The sequence below is a fragment of the Emydura macquarii genome, unplaced genomic scaffold (assembly GCF_026122565.2).
Source record: "Emydura macquarii macquarii isolate MOO-44397 ecotype Brisbane River unplaced genomic scaffold, CSIRO-AGI_Emac_v2 contig_2924, whole genome shotgun sequence".
NCBI classification, from domain to species: Eukaryota; Metazoa; Chordata; order Testudines; family Chelidae; genus Emydura; species Emydura macquarii.
Window position 1 is genome coordinate 4,681,371 of NW_027133061.1, and position 26,105 is coordinate 4,707,475.

The 26,105-nt window shown below is 57.0% G+C and overlaps 2 protein-coding genes across 2 annotated transcripts; both read left to right on the forward strand.

The window, feature by feature from the left end:
• Window positions 1–1,945: 1,945 nt before the first annotated feature.
• Window positions 1,946–9,904, forward strand: VPS72 (vacuolar protein sorting 72 homolog). The gene is made up of 6 exons (XM_067569454.1): window positions 1,946–2,104; window positions 2,453–2,605; window positions 3,529–3,640; window positions 3,913–4,092; window positions 5,135–5,279; window positions 5,968–9,904. Exons 1-6 carry the CDS (start codon window positions 1,988–1,990, stop codon window positions 6,356–6,358), a joined length of 1,098 nt encoding a protein of 365 aa, XP_067425555.1. The 5' UTR covers window positions 1,946–1,987; the 3' UTR covers window positions 6,359–9,904.
• TMOD4 (tropomodulin 4) lies at window positions 8,479–25,382 on the forward strand. Its single transcript, XM_067569455.1, has 10 exons — window positions 8,479–8,596; window positions 12,246–12,410; window positions 12,865–13,021; window positions 15,620–15,742; window positions 18,446–18,535; window positions 19,027–19,157; window positions 20,663–20,770; window positions 22,286–22,429; window positions 24,240–24,384; window positions 25,075–25,382. The coding sequence occupies exons 2-10, from the start codon at window positions 12,288–12,290 to the stop codon at window positions 25,095–25,097; spliced, it is 1,044 nt and encodes a 347-aa protein (XP_067425556.1). The 5' UTR covers window positions 8,479–8,596; window positions 12,246–12,287; the 3' UTR covers window positions 25,098–25,382.
• The last annotated feature ends 723 nt before the right edge of the window (window positions 25,383–26,105 follow it).

Here is a 26,105-nt window from a genome sequence, read left to right on the forward strand (position 1 = left end):
AACAGCTTTAGCAACAATAAAACAAGGAAAGAGGAAAATGGGAAAATACCAATCAGTGGAGCTTGTTCTAAACAGCTCCTGTTTTAATTTCAATCTTTATCCCCAACATACAGTTCCAGGGCAAAAACCAACAGCACATCAGGGAAATCTAGTGAGCCGTGTATAAACAGTCAGCAACACTAGGGATTAGCAGGTCACAAGTGTTCTCAGAATAATTAGGCAATTTGCCAGATTGCTTCAGCAAGCTGACTGAGAAGAGCTATGTGTCCCGTTGGCCTACTTGGCCCACATCTGAGGCAGAAAGGCCAGGTTTGATCAGTGGAGTTACACCTGCTCATTCCAGCCTTGCACCACATATCGCAGGTGTGACATGCAAACAAATTGGGACAGCATTTTACAATTACTTTGTACAGGTATAACTGATGAAGCACGGTATGAGATCGGGGGAGTGAGGCCCCTGGAGCACAGAGCTGGTCTCTTTTGCCTGATTACATATTGCTGCAGGATTGCAAGCAGTAATGTTAATGTTAATGTTTAGAAGGAACTTTTACTGTGTCTTTATGCTCTTTCAATGGGTCATGGGTTGGGTCAGGTCATGAGGGACATCCATTTTGTGTCCTCCCAAGTCTCACTAGCAGTGTTTCCAACTCTTGCCGCTGCACTGAGCTCAATGGTATTTTATGTCAAGTCCTGCAGCATCTGGTGTTTTTGTTTAAGTCCCCAGCTGCTGGAGTCATGTGATTACATGAGACTCTCTGCTTTCATTTTTTAAAAAGGGCAGTATTGCCTCTTTGGACCACACTTGCTAGCCAAAGTTTGGGGCCCTGTGGTGTTTGAGTTGGTAATAGAAATGGGAAACTGTCAGGTGTCTGTGATGCAGTTTGCTTATCTACAAGGAATGTACAAAGTCCTGGGCCTCTGAATGCAGAGGGAATCAAATAGCAGGAAACAGCTTATTTTTCCTCACAGCTCCAGGCATGCACTTTTCAGCCTGCACTCCTGACCAAAAAACCTCTCCTGAACTTTCTTCTGCTGTCAGCCACATGCTTTCAGCTGCTCACTCCTTCAGGCTAACTTCTGGTTCTCTCCTCTGTCTGTTCTCATGGTTTTTGTGTATGCAGATCTTCCCTTCTATCCCCAATACCTAGATGAACCATCTGCTCACCTGCTGCTAGTTTCTGGGCAGACTTTATTAGGCTTTGTTTTAGGTGTAGCCCCTTCACTGTCTCTTACAACTGGCTTAAATGGGGGCTTAAACGAGTCTCATTTTTGACTCAACCCACAATAGTTTCACCTGATCCAGCTCATAGGCCTTATGGCTGCAGAGAAAAGCTGGAAGTTACGATGCCTTAAGTCAAAAGCCTGATGGCCAATAATTGATTTTTTTTTATGCAATCATGATTTTTAAGCTAATCTTGTGAGTTTTTGGTTGGTGTGGGGCTGACGCTGACTATGGTGATGACTGTGGGGCGCTGGGGGCTGTCCGTAGTGTTCCAGGACTCGCGTGTCTGTCACTGTGGTGGCAGGGCGTTGCTTGGCTCTGCAGTGTGAATAGCCACTTGCATGAGGGTAGGTGTCCAGGGGACCAGCTGGGAGTTCGGGAGACACTGAAGGTTGTTGCTCCTGTGGGGGCCAGGGGCCGGTAGCTTTGGCAAACTAAGCAGCCTTGGGCTTGGACCCATATGTGGATGGGAGACCTTCAATAGAGCCCCAGAGCTCAGGATCAGCCCTTGCTGGTGGTAGGCTGAGGGTATGGCGGGGGGCGGGGCCAAAGCACCGCCCTGCAAAGAGACAGGTGGGCAGGGCCTCCTCAAGCCCCGCCCAGTTTTCCCATCGATCTCTCCGTGCTCGATCATTCTCCCCTGACCGCTCAGAGCGGGGTGAATTTTAGCCTCGGCGCGCGCGCGCTCGCTCGCTCGCTCGCTCGCTCTCCCCTGGCCCAGGCCGGAGTAATCGCTCGCGGCCCGGTCCGGAGCCCGGGGCCGCGATGAGCCTGGCGGGGGGCAGGGCGCCGCGCCGCACGGCTGGGAACCGGCTGGCCGGGCTGCTGGAGGCCGAGGAGGAGGATGAGTTTTACCAGACCACCTACGGGGGCTTCACGGAGGTGGGGCTGTGAGGGGCCCGGGGGGGGCAGGGCACTGGGTGTGTGTGGGGGGGACTCTTTGGGGGGGGCTGTGGTAGTGGGGGGCTGCGGGGGGAGTGGGGACCATGGGGGGGGTGGGACCCCAGGGGGCCATGTGCAGCAGGACCCCGAGTGTGCGGGGGGGATGGGTCCCATGGGCAGCAGAGTGGGGGGTGGGGGAAGTGTGCAGCAGGAGGCTGAGTGGGTGGGGTAATGGGGGCTGTGTGTGGGTGGGAGTGGGGGGCTGTGTGTGTGGGGAGGGGTGCTCCCAAAGGGGCAGTGGGATCCGCTCAGCTGTGACTGACGCTTCCCCCCCCCCTTCCCGGGCAGGAGTCGGGAGATGACGAGTACAAAGGCGACCAGTCGGACAGCGACGACGAAGTGGACTCGGACTTCGACATCGACGAGGGCGACGAGCCGGCCAGCGACCAGGACGACGACGAGCCCAAGAGGAAACGCAGGGTGGTCACCAAGGCCTACAAGGTGAGGATGCAGCGGCTGGTCGTGGTGCTGGGTGACTCAGCCTCAGAGCACCAGTCATGGACCAACACCCCAGTGTCCTTGGTGCTGTAGACACTGAAGAAAATGGTGATCCCTGCCCCAAAGAGCTTCCAATTTAAGTACAAGACAAGAGACACCATGTGGATACAGATGGGGGAGCACAAAACAATGAGACAACCTCAGTCAGCATGATGATGGGCAGTGGTCTCAACACAGCAGCTGCCTAACCGCCATTTCTGATATAGCCCTGTTGGGCTGAGCGAGTTACCTGCATGGAAATTGCTGCCAAAACTCTCAGTAAAACCAGATTGTAACCTAATTTACAGGGTAACCTAGGAGTTGGGATTAGTTCCATTTATAGGCTGTTTCATTTATGTGCTTTGCAGTAGCAGAATCCTGTAAGCAATTAGTGCCGTTCAGGGTGGGAGTCTGGTGGGCAGGACTCCTGGGTTCTGTTTCCAGCTCTGGGATGGAGTGTGGTCTAATGTTTAACCAGAAGCTGGGCAGTCAGGATTACTGGGTCTATCTATAGTTCTGAGGGAGAGTGTTGCTTTGTGATTTAGAGGAAGAGAGCAGGAATCAGGACTCCTGGCTCTTGGAGGGCGTGATGTATATTGGTTAGAAACAGACCAAAATAAACAGATGGCAGCAGTAAAAGTAAAATCAGAGACTGAAAATGTTCTTTCTATAATCACAGGTGTACCTAGTAGTACGGGCAAGGTACTTTTCTTTTTAAAGGCATTTATGTTGGCAGGGGCCCTCTTGAAACGATTTGCAAAAACAAGCTGCAAAACCCCTTGTGGCTTTTTATTTAAATGGGGCTGAAAGCTCAAAAGCAGCATGAAATAACAAGTCCCTGGGAGGTTCTCTCTTTCCTCACATCAGCTCTTACCTGAACCCACTAGGAGCCCATCAAAAGCCTGCGACCGAAGAAACCTGATGCTGCTGCCAGCAGCTCCCAGAAGGCACGAGAGGAGAAGTCTGCGCCCCTGGAACTCCAGGATGAAATGGGAGACAGTAAGTGTATCTGTGATGCTCATTAGGATCAAATTTAGTGCCTTTAGATGAGTAGAAACCAGTTGTTCGTAAGGTTTTCTTGAAGCTGCTGCATTGATTTGCAGGGCAGATGTTTGATTCACGTTACTCAAGTACGGTTGCTGGGCTGAACTGTGACCCACAGACAGGGAGGAATCATTGTGGGGCTGCTACGGTGGTTTCTTGGTGGCTACGCTGTCTCCGCCTGCCTTACCCAATCTCCTGACTTTCCCTCCCGCTCCTTGGGTTTACAGGCCGCAAGTACATGCGCCAGTCGACTACGGAGCACACGCGCCAGACCTTCCTGCGCGTCCAGGAGCGTCAGGTGCAGTCGAAGCGCAAGAAGGGGGGGCCGAACTATGACAGGCCGCTGACGCAGGAGGAACTGCTGGAGGAGGCCAAGATCACAGAGGAGTTTAACCTGCGGTCTCTGGGTGAGTGACATGGGTGGGAAGGCAAGAGGCTTGTGCGGTCTTCAGGCAATAGCCCTCACCCCAGTGTGGTGGCAGAAATTGAGTCACCCAAAGAAGAGATCTGAGCGGTGGGAGATCAGAGGGTAAAATGACTGTGGTTAGGGATGTGCTTTTATCTGGCCTGTGTAAGTATGGGGCTTAGAGCAGCCTAAGCTCTCCTGCTTGCAACTGAATGGGAGGCCCTGGGAAACGCACAGACTTTTCACTCAGGTTAGCACCAGGAGTCTAGAGCACCAGTCAGGGCTGTACTGGTCCACTGGAGACAGTGTGATCTGACAGCAGAGCAAAAGGTTGGAAATCAGGCCTCTAGGATTCTAGTCCCAGCTCTAGAAGGGCCTGTCATCTAGTAGTTAGAACAGAGGACCTGGAGTTGGGACTCCTGGGTTCTATTCCCAGTTCTTGAAAGAGAGTAGAGTCTAGTGGTTAGAGCCGTGGGGGGTGGAATCAGGACTGCTGGGTTTTATTTCCAGCTTTGCCATGGGCCATTCATTTTGCCTTTCTGTGCCTCCGTTTCCCCAGCTGTTAAGTTTGGATAATGCTACCCAAGCATTAGTTCTGTGGATGATATATATAGAAGTGCCTAGGTACCTCCACTCACCATCATGAATGGTTCAGAATTACAGGCGTAACTCAGGAGTTCTCTGGCTCATTCAGATACCGGCCACTCCTTACAGGAGCCTGCATGCTCCTCCTTGGTGCTCGGACCACCAGGAAGGGTTTTGCACGCCATTGGCGACCTGCAGGCTGCAGTGTGAATGCTGCTGGTGTGACACAAGTCCGTCCTCTGTTGAAATGCTGGCGTCACGGTCATTTGGCCATTGATGGCTCTTGCATTCGCTAATGTGAGCCTCGAGTGGCTCCACGTGGTTCCTCCGTGTGTGAGGAGAAGAGCCCAGAGCTCTGAGAGATGCCAATAGCTGGATTGTTGACTGGTGGTGGTTTCCAAGCTGCCCCGTTGCTCCGACCTCTGCTCCACTTACCTTCTGTTTGATCACCCTTGCAGAGACCTATGAGCGGCTGGAAGCTGACAAGAAGAAGCAGGTGCAGAAGAAGCGGAAGTGCGTAGGGCCGGTAATCCGCTACTATTCGGGGACCATGCCACTGATCACTGACCTCGGGATGAAGGAGGAGAATGTGGATGTGGAAGGGTAGGTGTTGGGGATTGTATTCGCTCTTCCCATCTCCCAAGCCTGAATTCCAGCCCCTTGGGAAGAGCTGCCAACTCCCTCTCCCACATAGATCCTACTGTCCCTTCTGACTCTGGCCCTCTGGCTGGCAAGAGCCAGCCCCACTTCCTAGGGGATCCCCTGAGCCAGCTCTTGGGAGACGTCAGCCCCATCTTGCAGACCCCAGCCATTCAGTCAGTCCTCTTCAGCGTCCCAGCCTTCAGCTGCTTCTCTGAAGCAGACCCTGAGTCCCAACAGCCATTGATTCCTTCATCACTAGCCGCACGAGTCCGATCTGGATCCCCCGAAGCGGCAGGTGTTTGGGCCCTGGTTAGTCTCCTGCTCAAGGAGAGCTCTGCCTCAGGCCCATGCTGATCCCTAGCACCTCCCGTATTCTAAGGATATCACAGATGGGGCTGGTTGGATTAAAACTCGGGCTCGAACAAGGGAGGTCTATACCTCCTTTAGCTGGAATGTGCCGACCCAAACTGGGATTTATCTGGGGTTTGCACCCTGACTCATTTGGAGGTTGCCTGGAGATCTTTACTGAGCACTGGTGCCTGGTATATCCTTTGTCCCCACCTACCCCCACCCCCAGAGCCCTGTATGTTCTTGCTCCTGGTGTTGGATTTGAAGCTTGACCTGATTCCTGTGGTTTCCCCACCCCCAGGTTGGATCAAGACATGCAGCAAACAGCAGAGGCGCCCCAGGCTTCTGCCTCCCCGGCTGGCAAATGCTCTCGCACCTTCATCACCTTCAGTGATGACGAGAGCTTTGAGCGCTTCTTCCCCAAGGCCAAGCAGCCGAAGCTTCCCGTGAAGGAGATCTGCCCTGTCACCCACAAGCCGGCCATCTACCGGGACCCCATCACCGACATCCCCTACTCCAACATCCGGGCCTTCAAAATCATCCGCGAGGCCTACAAGAAATACATCACTGCCCATGGACTGCCCAATGCGGCGACATCTGCGGCCCTGGGGGTGGGGCCGCCCACAACAGACCCAAATGTCCGGGCCACCAGGCAGAAAATCATCATCAAACAAACAGTCCCGGCAACATAAAGCTGAGGAGTGGTGTTCCCTTTCCAGGAAGGAACTTCTTTAAGGGACACGGGCGCATTTGGGTGGCTCAATATTGACCCACCCCTTCTTTTTCCCTATGTATCTTTGTCTTTCAGCCTCAAACAAGTGGGGGTTCCTGGCTTTTCCTTTTTTACTAAAAAACATCTGCAGCAGCCCGACCAGAGCAAACCAGTGTGCACAGCCCATCCCTGCCAGGAGACTCTTCAAGAGATAAACCTGCGTGCGCAGCCTGCCATGCCCAGGCGACCTGACTGAAACCAAACCAATGTGCACCTGCAGAGTAGGAGGGAATCGCTTATTCTGAAAGGAGGCAGGATGGATTTTAAGCTCTTCAAGGCTGTTGATGGTTGTTGAACAGTTTAGAAAGGTGATAAAATGACAGGACAGATGCTGGCTGCCCTGCGTGGCTCACCCCGGGGAGGAGAGGAGCCGGTGCAAGAAGCTAGATTCTGTCCCCGTCTCACTGATCAGCTACAGCAGGGGCAGCGCCAGTGTGTGACTGTCCTGCTCCAGGGAGCGTCAGGCGCCGTGTGACATTCAGTTGGTTCTAGCTGAGGCAGCAGGCAGGGTAAAACTCCCATTTCGACAGCCAGAGGCGTGAGTAGCTGTTTGCGCTGTAACCCCGACGAACGGCGCTGACTGGAGCTGTGGCAGGGCTGTATAGTACGGCCGGTTCCGTCTTCCAGACAGATTAGTTGGTGTCTGCCTCACGCTAGTGCTCCAGGGTGGCTGCGTGAGCCTGCCTGGCTCTGATAAGAACTGCCCGGGGCAGGTCCAGAGCCGCGTGTTACTCCTCTGGCAGCATCACCAGCCCGGCTGCTTCGATAACGAGAGAGGCGAGAAGGGAAATAAAAGAACTTCCTTTCCCAGGGCCATTTCCTCAGTCGTCCTCCCTGCGTCAACCCGTCAGATTTCCTACTTATGCCAACTGCCAGCTTGATCCCTGCCCCCTCTCTACTCCACTCTGGTTTTAAGTCTCGAGCACTGGGAATACCACGCCGTGGGGGACGAGTTTGCAGCTCAGTAGAGCTCGCTGTAACAAGTCATTCCTGATCTTCGGCATAATTTTCCCCCTCTTTCCTCGTTCCACCCCAAGCAATTCTCCCTCCTTGCAGCTGGTTATTAGCATCCCCTTGCACAGAGGGTACATCTTAGTTCTGCCTATCTAGCGTCTTATCTAGCCCCTGTTCTCAAAGTATCTGAATGCTTTGCCTATAGTCGTATATTGATCCTCTGAGAACCTCCCTGCGATGTAGCATTGTCTCTGTTTTCCAGATGGGGAAAACTGAGGCACAGGGTCTCCAACTAACATGGGCAGTCAGAGCTGGGAATTGAATCTGGATCTCTCGAGTCCCAGGCCAGTGCCTTAACTGCAAGCTCATCCTTTCCTTACTCCACCTCCTTTAAGCTGTCCTCATAAATCAGCTTCCTCACCTCCTTTCTGTTTTTCCTTTCTAATTCAGTTTAATAAATTATAAGGCCAGAAGGGACCTTTAAGTGTACGATGGTAGCAGCAGGGTGCCCCAATAGTGAACCAGAACCCCTTTGTGCTGGGTGTTGTACATTTGTTTATTAGGTGTATTACGGTAGCAGCTGGGAACCCCAGTCATGGACCAGGAGTCCACTGTGCTAGGTGCTGTCCAGGCACAGCAGAGCTGATCCCTGCCTCACAGAGCGTTCAGTGCAATCCACTTGTCTGATCCAGGCTACAGAATTTCTCTTGTGGGTCTGGTCCTGAGCTAAACCCAGGATTCCCAGTGCTGTCACGTGGGATCTGGAGCAAGAGGGGCCCTCTCTTGTCTGCTCCAGCAGGATGCCCATGTGGTTGGCCCTGATCTGCAGGAGCCATTCCTGTTGCTAATGCCTCCCCACCTGCAAAGCAAAATTGGCAACCGGCATGTACATGACGGTAGCCGGGCCTTCACTGCCCAGAATTGTTTGACTCAGAGCTGCCTCTTTTTAGTGGCAATTCTGGCATCTGACCGCTGGGGGTCTGCAGGGCTCTGGGAAAACCTGCCGGGCCGTGGGAGTGATTGATAACCTGCCTGTATATGTGATCCCGCTCTCCCACCCCCCACCCCTCCTGCCCAGCTGGAGCTAAAATAATAAAATGCTGATCTCACACACTTCGCTGGCGGTATCCCTTGCCTCAGCACACTGCGCTGCTGCTGCTCTCACCCAGCCTGGAAAGGCGGCGTCCTGGACTGCCTGGGGAAGGTAAGCTGGAAGCCCTGCTCCCGGGCAGTGGGTTTGTATACGGGCCGTGAGGCTGATCTAATCGCAAAGCTAATGTTCTAAGCGGCTCACTGAAGGGGCGTGGGGCTGGCTCGCCCTCTTCTGCCAGTGCGTGTCGGGCTCAGTGCCTGCTTTTCTGTGGGCTGTAGGGCGCGTGGCCCTCTTGTCGGTAGGTGAAGGCACCCTTCTCTGGAGTTTTGAGAGGCCTTTTCTGCCTAGGACATCCACTGCTTGTACGTGACCTTCTGGGTGAACAACTTTGTCACTGCTCCATGCATGATCTTGATGGAGGATGGGTTTCGGCTCCTAGGCTGGCTTGTCCCCCTCCAAAAGACTACGAAAAGCATTAAATAGCTATGACGTGGATGTCTCTACAGTGCTTGCTGCACAGAGCGCTGTGTAAATGTTACAGACCCAAACGGGTCGGTTCGACTAGCGGGGAAATGTGGCCACCTCTGAGGTGGGCTGCAGCAGCTGTTAAAACCATTTAGGATAGGGCCTGGCGATCATAACTGCAGGAGAAATGTTAGGTAGGCAACACTGCCCAGGCGGGAATGTGGCTGGGACTCAGGCTAACACTCTCTGAAGCGCTATGGCATCTTTAGTGATGGGGGGCGGGGGGGTTTCTGCTGTGTGTTTCAGCAGCAAACAGCCGTCCCCTAGTAGCACATATGGGGCATGGTCAATGCTGACATAGTAAGGATAGCGCCACCTATTGAACCCCCCAACACTGCTGCCTGCAGGTCTGGGTGGGTGTCCCTTGGAGGTCTGCTAGCCAACTTACCTACTCAGCGTCTGAAGTGTACCTGGATCCCAGCACCAGGTGGTACACCTGCAGCCTGAATTGCTTGGAATAAAACAAGAGGACAGACAAGTTTGGCCCCCCGCCGTGTTTCTGGGGAAAGGCAAATCCTGGCAATATTGCAGCCTTGCACACCGTGGGGTGAGGTTTGGAAGCCAGACTCTTTACTGGTGGTTGCTCGCGGGGTGGAGGGCTGTGGACAGCAAAAGAGCTATCACCAGATTCTCAGAGTCCTCCAGGACATTGTGCCCTTGCTTTGTACTCGGAAGCCAGCTTAACCCTGGTAAGGCTGCAGCTACATGTGAGCACCTGGCCGCTCCGATCCCAGCAGATCAAAGTCAGGCTGGAGTCAGCCCAGTAGGGAGCAGCGTGGCCGAAGGAGCTGTTAAAAAGGCTTTTTCCACTGGAGCTGGTGTCTGGCTGCTGCTTGACGTGGTAATAGTATAAATAATTCCCTCCGGGGCAGGTACCCCCACGTGAGCGTCTCTGGCCTGCGTGGTGCGGGAGGTCAGAGTAAACCAAGAGTGCTAGTGGCTTGATACTGATCGTCCTTAGGCTGGTAACTGCACTGAAGACTAATCACAATCCATCTTCGTGGATCTAATTCAGTGTTTTCCCTGTGCCCTGGCCAGTCCCATCTGTTTATATGGTCATCTAATGACTATAGGGTGCCCATCACCATGGGATCTGGGCCCTGCGCCAATCAGCTTACCAGCAAGAGGTGGCAGGGTTTGAAGGGGGTGAACATTCTGTAGATGCTCCCACTGCCAGAGCTGGGTGAAAGGACCTGAGGGTAAATGTGACTCTGGCCCATTCTTTAACATGCTTCCCAGCTGAGGATCTCAAAGCATCACCCATTTTACTGAGGGGGAAACTATGGGGATGTCTAGCCTGGGCAGTGCATGGAGATTGCAAGGCCAGAAGGGACCTTAGTGATCATCGTCTGACCTCCTCTGTAACGAAGGCCCGAGAACTGCCCCAGAGGGATTTCCAGAGAGATCGGTGAGAAAAACATCCAGCCGTGATTAAAAAATGGCCAGTGATGGACAATCCACCATGCCCCTTGGGAAATCGTTCCAATGGTTAATTACTCGGGCAGTTAAACATGTACACCTTATTGCCCGGCTGAATTGGTCTCGCATCGCCTTCCAGCCGTTGGATCACATTAGACCCGTCTCTGCTGGACTGAAGAGCCCCGTTATTCAGTGCGTGGTCCCCATGTAGGTACTTGTATAGCCTGTGATCAAGTCACCCCTTACCCTTCTCTTTGTTACGCTAAATAGACTGAGCTGCTTGAGTCTCTCACTTCAAGGCAGGTTTTCTAATCACTTAGTCAGTTTCCTGACTCTTCTCTGAACTTCTCCAATTTACTGCCATGTCAGGAGCCCTGAGACATCCCAGTAGAACCCACCACAGCGGGTGGCAGTTAGTTCAGTGCCTTTAAGGCCCCAGTTTCTCCATCCTGTTTCAGACCCTGCTCCAGCGGGGATTGGGGGGGGGGCTGCTGTCCCACCTGTTCTACAGCTGCCAGCTGCCACCGCTCTACGGACAAGCATCACGGGACACGGTGTTGGGCGCCAGGCTGACCCGTGTCCAGCCAGGTTGGCAGATTCCTGGAGCAGCTGCCTTGGCAGTTTTGATCAGCTGCAGAAGCGGATGGCGCTGGCTGTGTCACCCCCCATCTGCCCTCTAGGTTCTGCTCCCAGTGCCCCTTCTGTGCCCAGCACCCCCTCAATCCCTGGCATGCCCCCCTCATTGCCCAGGGACCCCTCCATCCCCCATGTACCCCCCCATGCCCCATGTGCCCCCTCCTTCCCCAGGGAGTCCATTCCCTCTCCAGCTCCATCCTTATCTCAGTGCAGGTGCCATCCCACGGCCACCCTTAGCTCAGCCCCACCCCCATCCCACTCTTGGCTGCGTTCCCCTCCCAGTATGGCTCAGCTGGACCAATGGATTCCACTGGACTCTCTGGTGTCAGCGAGACCAGACCCCCTCCCCGTCCGGGGGCCAAGTTTCCCCTGGGGCTGGGCCCAGCAACTCCCTCTGCACCCTCCCACCTTGCTCAGCTCCCTTATCAGCTGGTGCCGATGGCTGCGGGGCTGGGACGGGCCCTGGGTGGGGCCGAGGGGCCTCTGATAAGGAACTGAGCTACTGCAGCCCTTTGGAGGCAGGGAGGGGGCAGCTCTGTGGGGGAGAATAGGGACTGATTCAACCATTCCACCACAGAACCCTTGTGCTGAGGCTTTGGAGGGGGGGGGGGGGGGGGCAGGGGGTTCAGCTGGGCCTGGCTGCTGGCTTCCTGCTGCTGATTCTCTGGGCCCTACAGTGCCTTCAGACTGCAAGGATGGCAGGGAATTCAATACTATCCACTGACAGTGAGTTCCGCAGGTTAACTTCACTAATACTCAGTGGCAGGGAGTCCCAGAGGCTAACCTGATTAATATCCAATGACAGAGAGTTGCACTGTCTAGTCTCACTAATATCTCCTGGCAGGCAGTTCCACAGGCGAGTTTCAGTAATGTTCAGTGGCAGGGAGTCCCATGGGCTAACCTTACTAACATTGACTAACAAGGAAGTACACAGACTAACCTCACTAATATCTGATGGCAGGGAGTTCCATGGGCTCACCTTGCTAATAGCCCGTCTCAGGGAGTCCCACGGGCTAATCTCACCAATATCTTGTAGCAGGGAGTTCCATAGGTTAACACCAGTCCCAGCCCTTCTGAGATGAATTCCATAGGTCTTGTGTGGGAGCTGGGAGTCCCATGGGTGAACCTTATGAATGCCCCACAGCAGGGAGTGCCCACATCGGTCTGTGTCGCCACCCAGGCTAAGTTGCTGTGCTTGGTTGTGGGAAGGAACTGCTGAACCATGACCTCCTACCGGAAGGAGCTGGAGAAGTACCGGGACATCGATGAGGAGAAGCTCCTGAAGGAACTTTCCCCGGAGGAACTGGACCAGCTCGAGCTAGAGCTGCAGGACATGGATCCCGAGGTGAGGGAAGGGGGTAAGGCTGCGGCTTGAGGGGAGGTGCCGACCTCCACACTCCAGGCTTCAAAGCCTAAATCCTGTCCCCAGCCTGGTGTCTGGAGTGGGATGGATCCCCGCCCTGCCCCTGGCTCTCACCTGGGCCTTTGCGGTACAGCCATGATGGTCATAAAACCCTTCGAAGCTCAGACCAGTGTGGGTGGAAGGGGAGGGAAGTCAAGTGGTTAGAGTAGGGGGCTGGGAGCCAGGACCCCTGGGTTCTATTCCCATCTCTGGCACTAGCTCCCTGGGTAAGCCAGTCTCTGTGTGCCTCAGTTTCCCCACTGTAACATGGGGCATTGGTGTCAGGCTTCATTCACTGCCCTCTGCAAAGGGCTTTGCGCCTCTTCCCGGGGGTGGGTCTGTGCTTCCTATTGGGGGCTTGTCCTGCCTGTGATCCTTGCCCGCTCCCCTCGTCCAGAACATGATGCTCCCGGCCGGGCTGCGCCAACGGGACCAGACCAAGAAGAGCCCAACGGGGCCGCTGGACCGGGACGCCCTCATGCAGCACCTGGAGAAGCAGGCGCTGGAGGCGAAGGAGCGTGAGGACCTGGTGCCATTCACCGGCGAGAAGAGAGGTACTGGGACGGTGGGGGAATGCATGGGGCGGTTTGGCTCAGCCTGACCCACACTGGCTCCGGCCCAAACACCACAGACTCCTGCACTTGCCTGATCGCCCTCGTGGCCCCAAGCTGGCAGGAGGTTCCTGGCCCTGATATGGGGCCAGGGCCAGAGGATAGGAGCCCCCCATCCCCAGGGCAGAGCTAGGCCGGGAGGGGACGTGGCCTCCCTACATGGCAGGGCTAGGCTGGGGACGCACATGCCCCCTGGCAGCTGGGGGGTTTCATTCCCCATGGGGGCAGCACTAGGGGCACTCACCAGAGCAAGGGGCAGCACCAGGGGCCATGCCCCCTCCTGCGTCGCTGGGTGGCCAAGCAGTGCCGGGTCAGGCAGACCAGCGAGAATGGCCCGGGGCGAGGCCCTGCCTTGGCGTTTTGGGGGTGGGCAAGGCTGTCTCTGGGTGCCGCTGGCCGAGCGTCTGCCCCGATGTTGGGCTGCAGGGCTGGGACGGAAGGGATTTATATTTAGCTCAGCCCAGGAGCCGCAGCTGCTCCAAAATATCCTGGGGAGCGGCTCGGATGTCCTGTCCGATCCAAGCTGGGGTCCCACCAGCCCAGGCGCAGCAGCTCCTGGCCCTGTAACCCACACCTTGGCCTGGCCACTCATCTCCCCATCAACCCCGGGAGCCAGCAGCGGCTGGCAGGGGTCTCAACGCCTGCTTTCTGTTCCCACTGTCTTACAAGGGGACCTTGGGCAAGTCCCTTCCCTTCTCGGTGCCTCAGTTTCCCCTGTCTCCCAAGTCTGTCTGGTCTATTCGGACGGTGAGCTCTTCAGGGCAGGGAGTGCATCCCGCTCTGAGTCTATGCAGATGCCCAACCTTAGCCCCATCTCAGGGCAATCTCTGGTGCCACCGTAACAATAAAGGGACAATGCTCTGTTTTCTGCTTGGGGATCCCTCCTGTGAGACGCCGCCCCCTCCCCCCAGCTGCCACCCACTGTGCTGGGCACCCAGGATCCCATTCCCCAGCCTCACCATGGGCCCCAGCCCAACAGCCTCCGTCCTGGCGCAACCGGCTTCCTTTTCAGCTCACAGGGGCTGAAAGTGACTCCCCTGCCAAATCAGAGGGGCCTGGGGTCAAGCGGGGTCAGTGTGACCCCAACCCACCTGGCAGACTCAGCATGGAAGCCAAGGAGAGAGTGGACCACAGAGGCGGAGCTGCCCTCTGGTCCCAGAGGAGTCCCCATGGGGGGTAGAGGGGAAGGCAGCATAAGGGGAAGCTGAGTCCAGGCTGTGCCCATCCTGCGAATGCCCAGGGCGGCCAGTCAGGGGACGTCTTCTGCCACAAAGACACCATTCTTGGACGTAACCCTCCCGACCCCATGGAGATGGGGTGGCACTAAAAGATCCGCCCAGGGGCCTGGCAACGTGTGGCACTAGGACATCAATGTGGGGCCCCGGGGCAGAAGCAGAGTCCTTGTGAAATGCCAGGTCACCTCCCTTTCTCCTGGTCCGAGCTCTAAATCTGCCTCTCGAAGGTCACGCCGAGGGTGTTAGGGAGCTGACTCCACTCGGCAGCTTTCCCCCGGCCAGGTGGCGCTGCTGCCCGCCGACTGAGCTGTGAGGGGGCCGAGGATCATGTCATCCGCACGCACTAGGGCACCCACCTTTACCCAAACCGGAGGGCCCATGGCACCTCCACCCTTTCCCACTCCATAGGGCTCTGGGGAAAGGCACCTACCCATACCCAATTCCTAGGGCTTAGGGCCGCCCATTCCCAGGCTGTCGGGCTCCTGGCGTAACCTTGTTAATTTAAGTACCTTCCCTTTCCCAATTTGTAGGGCTCTGGGCGTATTTTTCTGCAGGTTTTCAGGGCCTTTTACCAGAAAAGACGCCTTACCCAGCAATATCCTTATCCTCTACTTATCAACAATCACCAAAGCAGAACGTGCACGCTGAGTGGCCAATGCTTGCCACTCCGACAGACAACTTTTCCTGGTGGCTGGTCAGGATTAGATCATCTGGGGACTCCAGCTGCACAATGGAGTTGGCAGGGTGTTGAGGTCTGGCAGCTCTGGTCTTGGGCTGGGTCTTGGAATTGGGTTCCACAGAACTTCCTTTTGGATCCCAGTTATATCATTAAAATGTGGGTCCTGCTTAGCCACACCTTAACTAATCATTTTAAACGGAAGTGCTATAAACCGCCTATCCTCGCCCGTCGGAAATAGGTCCTGAACCAATCACACCCCACCCCCTCCGCTGAGTTAAATGTTGCACGATTACTTGTGCACCAGATAGGAACAATTCAGATAAACAATAGAGAAGTGAAGTAGGGGCCATAAAGACAAACCAATAGGTGTGGATTTTACAGCCACACCTGTTGGTGGTTCCTTGCCGGACAGAACGCTGCCACTGTCTTCTTTAAACTTCTCACGCTCCGTTTCTGTATCTGGCGGTGGCAGGTTCGATTAAGGGCAGGGACGCCTCCTTGACAGCCCGATAGATATTACAGTGTTTGATGTGACTGAGCTGGAACGGGAGGATGTGACCTCCTGCTTCTTAGCTCATGGCTGCTGCTGTTCTAATATGACGCTAACCCCAGTCTGTGTCTCTGCAGGGAAACCCTTTATCCCAAAGAACCCCAAGCAGGAGATCCCCAAGGAGGAGCAGATCACTCTGGAACCTGAACTGGAAGAAGCCCTGGCCAACGCCACCGACGCAGAGATGTGTGACATTGCAGGTGAAGGGCCTGGAGCCCTCGGGGGCAGCAAACTCTGTCTGCTTTGGGGCTACGGCAGTGGGGGAGGCAGCCATGCCTACGTCCCCACCATGTACCTGCTAGTGGTGAATGGCTGGGGCCCAGCAGGCTCTGGCCTGACCTCACTGCAGCTGGGCGCCTGGCATTTCCGCTTGTCGTGACTGGTGCTGAGCAATGGTTGGCTGGGTCCTGGCACCGGGGGGGAGGGGCCGGGATTCAGATGAAGCTGGTGAGATGCTGCATCCCCGGGGTGGATCATCTGCAGTGGGGATGGAATCTGAGAGCCCTCCGGAGCAGAAAGCACGGGCTCTGCTGCCGCAGCTGGAAGGCTAGTCTGAGGGCCAAGGCTGTTGCAGGCTCGAGGGGGTGGGAGACGCTGACAGCAGGGAACAGATCCCGCCTGACCCACACGGGGCCTGGGCGTCATCACAGGGAGCTGGGATGGGCACCAGGAATGACCTCGGGGCTTAGAGCTGCGGGGCTTTCTCTGGGGACAGCTGCCCTAAAACATCCCTTCCGGGACGCACGGTGGGGGACAGGTCAGGGGGAGCAAATCACAGGCCTGTGGGCACAGCCACCGCTGAAATCAAGGGGCGTCGTGCCACGTATGCCAGGGCTGGATTGGCCCCATCAGAGCCCCTGTAATTAGAGAGTGTGTCGTGCAAACTTCAGTGGGGCTAGCGTCCGGCGAATGAGTTGAGGTTTGGGGTCTGCTGTGTGTGAAAATGCCCCCCATTCCTGCCCAGACGGGGGAGCTGTGGAGTCTTGTAAAGACGGAGCATGCCAGCGCAGGGCAGGGGAACTGGGAGTGGCTTGACAAACCACGTGCCTGTGTGAGATGCTGCCATGTGTGTGCGTGCAAGGAGATGTGTGTCTGTGCATGTTGTAGGCACATCTCTGTGTGAATGCATGGGTGTGGGTGTGTGCATGCATATGGGGGGTGTGTGCATCGGTGCGCCTGTGTTTGGGTGCTCCCATGTGAATCCATGCCCTGGGCGAATGCCTGCCCCTGTGCATGTGTGCGTACATATATGTGCATGTGCCTGTGTGTGTGCATGTTTATATGCCCCTGTGTGAATACATGTATGTTCGTGCGAATGTGCAAGTGTGTACACATTTGTGGTCTGGCGTGTGCATGCACACGTCTGTTTGTACCTGCATGTTTGTATGCCCCGGTGCAAATACATGTATGTATATGCATGGGCATGGGTGTACACGTGTGTGGTCTGGCGTGTGCCTGCACACACGTGTCTGTTTGTACCTGCATGTTTGTATGCCGCTGTGCGAATACATGCACCTGTGTGAATCCATGTGCGTGTGAGCATACGTGCAAGCCTGGCCTGGCGTGTGCATGCACTCGCGTGTGTTTGTGCCCTCGCCGTGCTCCAGGGACTGCTTGCTCCTCGCACGTTCAGGCTGGTTCGTGGCCTGGCACAGATACACAGCAGTCCTCTTAGCTCCGCAGGTGGGTGCAGGGGTGTAGAGGGAAAAGGTGGCAGAAGGAGACTCAGACCCACCCCTGCCCCAGTTCAGCGGTGCCAAGCTCGGACTGCATTAGCTCCGGACCCCCAGCCTTGGTTCCCAGCCACCCTGCCCCCACGCCGCCGCTGGGGACGGGGCTGCTCCTGCCCATACAAGCCAGGCTGAGTCGACGAGCTCCAATTCCCAGACCTCAGCAGCGAGCGAGCTGGCTGGGAGCCAGCGGGTGGCTAAAATGAGAACGGCAGGCTCCAGGACTATCCGCTTACACCCGCCAGGGAGATGCTAGGTCAATAAAAATACGTGGGGCATGTGGTGAGAGATTACATGTAGGGGCTTTTCCTATGGCCTCTCTGCTGGCTGCGGTCAGGTTGTGAGCCTGGGTACGGGCTGCCCTGTGGTCTGTCACAGTAACAGTGAAGTGCCTTCAACCCTGAGCGTCACAGGGCACCTTGTGAGCCCTGTATGTACAGGAATCGCTCGCCCACCCACTGGCATGCAGCCCCCTCTGGGGTGGAACACAGCAGCTGTTTATGAAAGGTATCGTCACCCACTATGGACATGCAGCCACCTCTGGGGTGGAACGTGGCAGCTGTTTATAAAAGGTATCGTCACGCACTGTGGTCATGCAGCCATCGCTGGGGTGGAACGCAGCAGCTGTTTATAAAAGGTATCGTCATGCACTGTGGTCATGCAGCCATCGCTGGGGTGGAACGCGGCAGCTGTTTATAAAAGGTATCGTCATGCACTGTGGTCATGCAGCCATCGCTGGGGTGGAACGCGGCAGCTGTTTATAAAAGGTATCGTCACGCACTGTGGTCATGCAGCCACCTCTGGGGTGGAACGCGGCAGCTGTTTATAAAAGGTATCGTCACGCACTGTGGTCATGCAGCCATCGCTGGGGTGGAAGGCTTTATCTAGGCAACGCTCCCTCAGTGGTGAGACACAGCAGCTTCTGGAGGGGAATGCGGAAGCTGTTTGTATAGGGATCCCTCGCTCAGTGCTGAGATGCAACCACTTCTGGGGTGGGCGACAGCAGCTGTTTGTACATCAGACGTGCGATCACTTCCCCTGTGCTGAGATGTAGCCACCTCTGAGGTGCAAGGTGGTAGGTGTTTAAAGGGGTGGCATCTCCTACCTCTGCAGCTGAGACCCTCGGCCTTTGCTATTAAATCCAGCACCTGTTTGTTGTTCCCTCCCCAACAGCCATTCTGGGGATGTACACGCTGATGAGCAACAAGCAGTACTACGAAGCCATCTGCAGCGGCAACATCACCAACACCGAAGGCATCAACAGTGAGTGCGCTCCCGTCGACTAGCGGGGCGGGAAATTGGGGTTTGTGGTCACCCCACGCGCCCTCAAGTGCCCACTGAGCCCAGGGGGGAAGCACAGTCCTTCGTGGAGCACCAGGCCTGGGTCCCTAGGTCTGGATTGTTCCCCCTGCAGGGCTGTGAACCTGCTCCCAGGACATGTGGGATGTGAAATGCACGAAACCAGCAACATCTGGGAAGAGAACTTAGTGGGGTTCATGAATTTCTTGCTGTTCGGATCGTTACGAGTAACGCAGGGCAGGAGATGTCAGGAAATGGGGGCCAAACCCTCCCAGCGTTCACCTCGGTGTAAATCAGGAGTAGCCACAGCGAAGCATCTTCGGCTGAGCGGCGGTGTTCCCCTGGCTTTGAGGCCAGTTGGTGCCAGTCGGGCCCAGGGGCGCGGGAGAGGATCGGGTCAGTGAATCTCCCCCTGCCGACACCAGTGGGGCGTGTGTGTGTGTGTTTCCCATCAGGCGTGGTCAAGCCGGATAAGTACAAACCAGTCCCAGATGAGCCGCCTAACCCCACCAACGTGGAGGAGACCCTGAAAAAAATCCAGAGCAACGACAAGGACCTGGAGGAGGTCAACCTGAATAATATCAAGGTCAGCTCCCCCCAAGGCAGCAAGGGGCATGGGAGAGGGTTGGAGCCTGAGGCATCTGATGGGGCAAAGCCCTGGGGTGAAATCCCAGCCCTGCTGATGTCAAGCAGAGTGGGGCCATTGATTCACTGGGGCCACCTCAGCCCCTTGGGGAATAGCCCATGGGCCATGATCTCGGGCTACATGGATCTTCTCCATCTTGGTCTCCTCTGGCTCGATGTAGGGGAGGGATGGCCAAAGCAGATCAGCACCGGCCTGGCTGCAGGGAAACGTACAAGATGAAGAGCTTTCCCTTCCTCTCTTTCTCCCGCTTGAGACGCCAGCACCATCCGGGTGTCCCTTCCTTCTCTGCCGCCACAGGCCGACCTGCCGGTGTCTCCGACTCCTCTAGCCGTCAGCTTCCGCAGCAGCGGATCTCTCCGAGACCCAAGGGAGGTGGCTGGCATTGGTTCAGAGCCATGAGCCGCCATTAGTAGAAGGGAGCAAATGGAGGGCTATGGTGGGCAAAGACCTCCCCCCTCCGAAAAGAGACACGCAGGGCAGGGAGCTGACAGTGCTCGGGGGTCGGACTCCTGGGGATCGACATCCTCCTTGCTCACCCTAGCTTCATGGCTTTGCACCTCAGTAACACAGCATGGTAGCAGCTAGCTAGTGCAGAGCTCAGGGGGCGGGCTAGTTCTCAGGTGTCCTGAGAGCCCTCTGCACTGCTCTGGCAAACCACGGGTGTAAATTACAGGTACACGCTGAACTCACACCCGCTGACCCATCCCTTCGGCTGCCTGGGCAGTGGCAAGGGCTTCTTCATGGAAAAGAGGAAAAGGGCCCTATTCTCGGCTGAGAAACACCTTAGTTACCCCACTGCATCCACCCCCCCGCCCGATACCCACTTACCCGCAACTATCTACCCTTCCCCCCCCACCCGATACCCACCTACCTCCTCCATCTATCTACCCCTTCGATCCATCCACCTGATCTCTATCTACCTGCAACTATCTACCCCTTCGACCAACCCACCCAATATCCACCTACCTACCCCTTCGATCCATCCAGCCACCCGATATCCACCTACCTCCATCTGTCTACCCCTTCCTTCCATCCGTTCCTCCATCCATTCCTCCATCTGCATATCTCTTTGATCCATTCATCTACCCCATCACCCAGCTGCCCTTGCAATCCATCCATCTACTTAATCATCTGTCTGTGCCTTTGAGCCAGGAGCCTCCATCCATCTATATGGATCTAACCCCCCATCATCCATCTACCTCTTTAACCAATCCATCCATCTGTTCCTCCATCCATCTACCTCATCGATCCATCTCTCTACCTTCTCCACTCCACCCTATCCATCCACCTCATCCCCCCATTCATCCACCTCATCCACCCAACCCCCCATCCCATGGACTCATTCATCCACCTCATCCACCTCATCCATCCCCCCATCCGTCCTGCCATTGTGTTGCTAGACAAACCCATAAAGGCTCCCATTGGCTCGCTCCCTTCTCCTGCAGGACATTCCCATTCCCACGCTGAAGGAAATCTGCGAAGCCATGAAAACCAACACCCACGTGAAGAAGCTCAGCCTAGTGGCGACTCGGAGCAACGACCCTGTGGCCAAGGTAAACCCTGCAGCTCCTGATGGCCGTTCCCCAGGGAACCGCTCTGAGCGTCTCCATTTGCAGTCCCCACCAAAACTTTGACAGGCCGTAGCTGGCACTGGAATCCCTGGGGATTCTGAGTCTCCCAGAGGGAAATAGCTTCCCCGACAGGAACGAGGGAAGAATTTTCCCTGGCTGGAGACGTAAGCCCTGGATTCAGCAACGCCCTGAAGCACGTGCTTAACTTCAAGCACAGGCTTAGGTCCTGTTGACCTCAGTGGGTCGGTCTGTAGTGCCGTCGGGAGGTGTGATTGCAGCATGTGTAGACAGACCCCAGCAAGCTGTGAGCCGGAGTGACAATAACCGCCGTGGCAGGGGCTAGCTGCTGGTTTACATCGCCAGGGTTCTGGGCGGGCAGCCCCCCTCTGCTGCTGCAGCGTCACTGCGGTTTGGACTGGAGAGAGGGTGGGTCTAGCTAGATCCCAGCTGGTGCGGGTACGGCGCTTCCCTGTGGCAGTGTAGACACAATCAGTGGGACTCAGGCATGCACTTCGGTGCTCTGCAGTTACCGACCCTCAGCTTGTCATGCAAAGAGCCACCCGCGACAGACGTTAGTCCTGGCGCTTACAGCACTTTCTGGCAGGAGCCCAGGTGAACAGGCTCGGATAAGAACCAGACTAGAATCCAAGCAAACGCCATTAGCTACCACTAGAAATCCCTGAGTGGTCCAGGGTGTAGGGCCCTGGCCTTGGAGTCTGCGGTTCTGTCCCCACTGACTCGCTGGGTGACCTTGGCCATGTCACGGCTCCGCCTCGCGACTCAGTTTCCCCATCTGTAAAATGAGGGTGATGATGCTTGTCTTCCTTTGGAAAGTGCTTTGAGATCCATGGATGAAGCGCTTGGGGCTGTTATAAATCTGGGTCTGTCAAGGCTTCTGGTTCCCAGAAGGTGAGGGTAACCAGCTACTGGAACCGTTTCCCAAGGGTCGGGGTGGATTCTCCATTCCTGGCAATTTTTCAGTCCGGACCGGTTATGTCTCTAAAAGTTCTGCTCAGGGAGCTTCTCTGGCCTGTGTGGGTCAGGCCGGATGCTCACAGTGGTCCCTTCTAACCTTGGGGTTCTGAAACTGCGGAAGGTGGCAGCTGTGCTGGCCGGGGCTGGGGCCCGGAACCTCACGCTTTTTTAGCACCCCTCCTCCGCTACCTCGGGCTTCCTGGCCTGTGTGCAGAGCTGGCCTGGGACTGAATCGAGGGGCCTGGTGGGAGCTGTGTTTACACGCGCTGTTCCTTAGTCAGCGAGTGCTGGGAGGACGTCTGTGTCTCCTGTCACTCATAGTGAACTACAGCCTGGGCTTCCATCCAGACCCGGTCCCGGGTGGGGTTTACACGGGGGCTCAAGAAAAGGGGGAAGAGGATAATGCTAAGGACTCCAGGACCTTTTAGCGTCCCATTTCGTACGGGTGGGGTCTGCCCGGGAAGGAAGTTGCCCCGCCCTGAGAGGTGGATGCGCCTGATGGCTGGTCTGGGACTCCCGCAGGCTGTGGCCGAGATGCTGAAGGAGAACAAGACCCTTCAGAGCCTCAACATCGAATCCAATTTCATCACCAGCGCCGGGATGCTGGCTGTCATCAAGGGCATGCGGCAGAACACCATGCTGGCCGAGCTCAAAGTGGACAACCAGGTACGGCCGACCCCGGCCCCTAGGGAAAGCTGGGACGGGGTCCGATGCACTGCTGGGTGGGGGCGTGGCTCCAGCTGGGCGAGTGAGCCCAGGAGTCATCAGCCAGATTGCTGGGTGAGTGGGAAGTGAAGGGGGGGGGGGTGTCCAAGGACAGGGGGTGTCAGTGGTGGCTGGGATACAGCCCTGGGTGCTGGGAACCCCTCCGTACTAATCCCGGCTCCGATTCCATGGCCGTGGAGGGTCAAATCCTGGCCCCCCTGATGTCAGTGGGAGTTTGGCAATTGAATCCAATAGGAGTGTGAGAGGGCGGGGGGGCCTCCATGTGCCCCCTTGTGGCCTGGCCTGGCTCTGCAGCATCCCTGCCTCAGTTTCCCTTTAGCCAGGTTTTTATGAGGTCCAGGTGTTTATCTGGCTCTCACCTGACCCCAGTTAGTCCTTCCCCCGCAGGCTAGGAGGCTGCTAATCATGACACAGGCAGGGCTGGCCCCATTTCTCCTTAAAGGATCCAGTCACCCTGTGACAAAGAAGCTGGCCATTCTGTGCCTCAGTTTCCCCCAGGTAAAATGGAGATAACTCCACCTGGGTTTGTAAGGGGCGTTGACATCCTCAGCTGGGCTTCACTAGCCAAGGCAGGGTATTATTATAACACTCCCTTATCGTTCTGAGGGTTCAGATTTGTAGACAGAGGCTAATTATTTATGATCGTCGGCTGCAGTGCCCCCACATGGCGGGGGGGGAAGGGTACACTTTACCAGGGCCCAGAGGCCCTGGGGGTCCCAGCCCAGGCTGCAACCCCCATTACCATCAGGAAAAAACTTTTCATGGCTCATGGGATTGTACGTCTGGGATGAGGGAGGGGAGGGAGCCTGTGTTACAAGTTTGTGCTGGGCCCCAAAAAATTATGCTTGGCCCTGGTCGGTCAGTTGCACATTGCTAATCGAGGGCCCAATCCGGGGCGGGGCTGAGCTCTCCCCGCACCCAGTAAGGCCATGGAGCAGAGGGGGCATAGCGCCATGCAGCCCCGGGCTGTGGGGTGAGCCCCATGCTGGGCCACATGCCCTGGGCAATCCCACTGGGTTAGATCCCAGTTACATCCCAGTTACATTCCAGTTAGATCCCACTGGGCCCTTCGCCCTTGGCAGCTGCCTGACGACAGCTTGGCCTTCCCTGCAGAGAGAGAGAAACCATCACTCGATGCTTTTGCTCCCGGCTACCACCCTGGGGCCCCCTCTGCGAGAGACCAGGGAGCCAGTCCAGCCGCTGGGCTGGCACAGGTACTGAGGCTGGGCTGTGCCCTGGAGGCCCAGGCAGGACCCTAGGCACCGCCAGTACCTGAATTGCAGTCGCCACTTGAGGACTCACAGACGCTGCTGTCCATCTGCAACGATCCCCCATTTCCTGGGGGCTGAGGAACGGGAGACGAGGCCTCCCACCCTAGGGGCCGGCTTGGAGCCGGCTCCGCTTCATAGTCACCCCCAGCAGCTGGTGTGAAACAAGTGTGGCTGGCGGCTGCCAGGCTGCTTCCCAGCCGCCCTCCACAGAGAGACCAAGGGTCGACTGGGCCCTGGAGGGTACTGGGGTGGTGGGGGGGTTTGTTTCCAAGGCTACCCCGGCTTGCAAGCAAAGCGAGGACAGCTGCAGAGTTCCCGGGGGCCTGGTGCAGCCTGTGTCAGGCAGGTCTGCACTGGGCGGGGCTGACGGAGAGGCTGGCGGGGCAGGCTGGGGAAGGTGGGAGGAGAGCTCCCCGCGCCGGAGGCTGAGCTCAGCCGTGTGGCGGTACCCACCAGATCTACCGCTCCTCCCCTCACAGTGTCAGCGGCTGGGGGACTCGGTGGAGATGGAGATGGCTGCAATGCTGGAGAAGTGCCCCTCCATCATCCGCTTCGGGTACCACTTCACGCAGCAGGGACCAAGGGCCAGAGCCTCCACCGCCATCACCAAGAACAATGAGCTCCGTAAGTGCCACGCCGCCGCCAGGGAAGGGCGGGCAGGGGACAGACCAACTGCTCCCCCGCCACCCCCGACAGCAGCTCTGTGAGCCCGAGACCCGGGTTTACCTTGGGCTCCTCGCCCCAGATTCGCTCCCATTGCCATGGCCCTGCTGACGACCCAAGGACTGGGTGCGCCCCACTCTGGGGTGGAGCGCCGGGTCGACGGTACGATGCTGCTAGGACGGAGCGAGTACCGGGGGGCGCTAGTGGTGCTGGTTCTTTAGTCAAGCAGCTGTGGCCTGTGCGTTTGGACGTGGAGGTTGAGGCTTCAATTCCCTGCCCTGGCCTGGTGGGGCCATTCCGTGTGTCGCTGATTTGGACAGGAAGTTAAGGAGACTCCTCCAGCCGGCTGAACCTGCAGCGGGGATGTGGGAGGGGAGAATGGGAGAGCTGGCCCAGGACTTCACCCGGGACAGGGGGATTAACACCCTGGGAACTGTCATGCCCCCATGGACAATCACACTGGGCCGCCCGTTCCGGGCGGATGTCAGCCTCTCCACTTCCTGTCCTAAACGGCCCCGCAGCCTTTCCTTCCTGCTCATCTGCAGGATGGACTGGAGCTCGATCTGGGGCGGGGGAGAGGGTTCAGGGAGGAGTGGGCTAAGGAGGGGCCGGGTTAGCCAGGCTGACCCGCTTGCTGTGTCTGCCCCGCAGGTCGCAAGCAGAGGAAGACATAATGCCTGGCGCCGCCAAGAGCCAGCCCGTCTCTTTAACGCCTCTCGGTGCCTCTAAACCCTCGGCCCCGGCCGGCTGGTGCCCCGCGGCCTGGGCTCTGCCACCGGCTCAAAGCAAAGCGGAGCTTTTGGTTCTTTTTGTAGATTTCCTGGAGCCGACCCTCAGCTGTCGGCCCTCCTCCCGCCCCATCTAGCACTTGGAGTCCCCAGCTCAGGTTACTCTTTCCTTGGAAGAGAATTGCAGCGAGTATTTTGGTTATCACTGTAAATAAAAAGATCACCCTGTGGGCCCGGGCTCCGGCACTGGGGGTGGGGACCAGCGCTCTGTGGGGCCTGGGAGCTTTCTTCTCCCAGGGGCCAGTGCCAGCTGCTGCAGAGAAAGGGCAGCTCCTCCCCCCACGCTCCTCTGAGCTGCAGCGGGGCCAGCTGATCTCCCCACGCTGCAGATCACTACATTCACCCGCTTGTCTCCAGTTCCCCATGCTGGAGAGCGGCCGCCCCCTTCTCCTGGATCCCTGACCCCCCTGCTCCAGCCTGGAGCAGCCCCCCCTGGGATCCCTGTCCCCCTTCTCCAGCCCCCCTTCTCCTGGATCCCTGCCCCCTGCTCCAGCCTGCGCCTCCCTCCTTTGCCCCTGCATCCCCCTTCCCCTTCTTTAACCCCCCGAAACCCCCCTCCACAACTCCAGCTATGACATTCCCTACAGTGGTGCCTAGAGGCCACCCCAGAGCTCAGGGCCAGGTGCGGCCAGCTCCTGCCCCACGGCGTTCACCCTGTAACTCGCCAAGGGGTGGGAGGGGAAACCGAGGTGTGGAGAGGGGATGTGGATAACCTAAGCTCACCCCTTAGTGGAATAGGGCCTGGAGCCCGTGGCCCTGGGGAGACCCCGCCCCGCTGGAGCACTCTGCCTCTGGGGTGCCGGCGCTGCTAACCTGACCCCCTTGCTTTTCCCACAGGGCTGCCCCGGCTCTGCTTGTCCAGGGCCTAGCGCAGCTTCCGCGCCAGCCTCGCCG

What these genes read in the sequence shown, in the direction of transcription:
- VPS72 (XM_067569454.1), top strand. Translation starts at nt 1,988, where the DNA reads ATGAGCCTGGCGGGGGGCAGGGCGCCGCGCCGCACGGCTGGGAACCGG. An exon ending in GTTTAACCTGCGGTCTCTGG is followed by an intron (nt 4,093 to 5,134) that starts GTGAGTGACATG and finishes TCACCCTTGCAG; the next exon opens with AGACCTATGAGCGGCTGGAA. An exon ending in GAGAATGTGGATGTGGAAGG is followed by an intron (nt 5,280 to 5,967) that starts GTAGGTGTTGGG and finishes CCCCACCCCCAG; the next exon opens with GTTGGATCAAGACATGCAGC.
- TMOD4 (XM_067569455.1), top strand. Translation starts at nt 12,288, where the DNA reads ATGACCTCCTACCGGAAGGAGCTGGAGAAGTACCGGGACATCGATGAG. An exon ending in CAACACCGAAGGCATCAACA is followed by an intron (nt 18,536 to 19,026) that starts GTGAGTGCGCTC and finishes GTTTCCCATCAG; the next exon opens with GCGTGGTCAAGCCGGATAAG. An exon ending in CACCAAGAACAATGAGCTCC is followed by an intron (nt 24,385 to 25,074) that starts GTAAGTGCCACG and finishes TCTGCCCCGCAG; the next exon opens with GTCGCAAGCAGAGGAAGACA.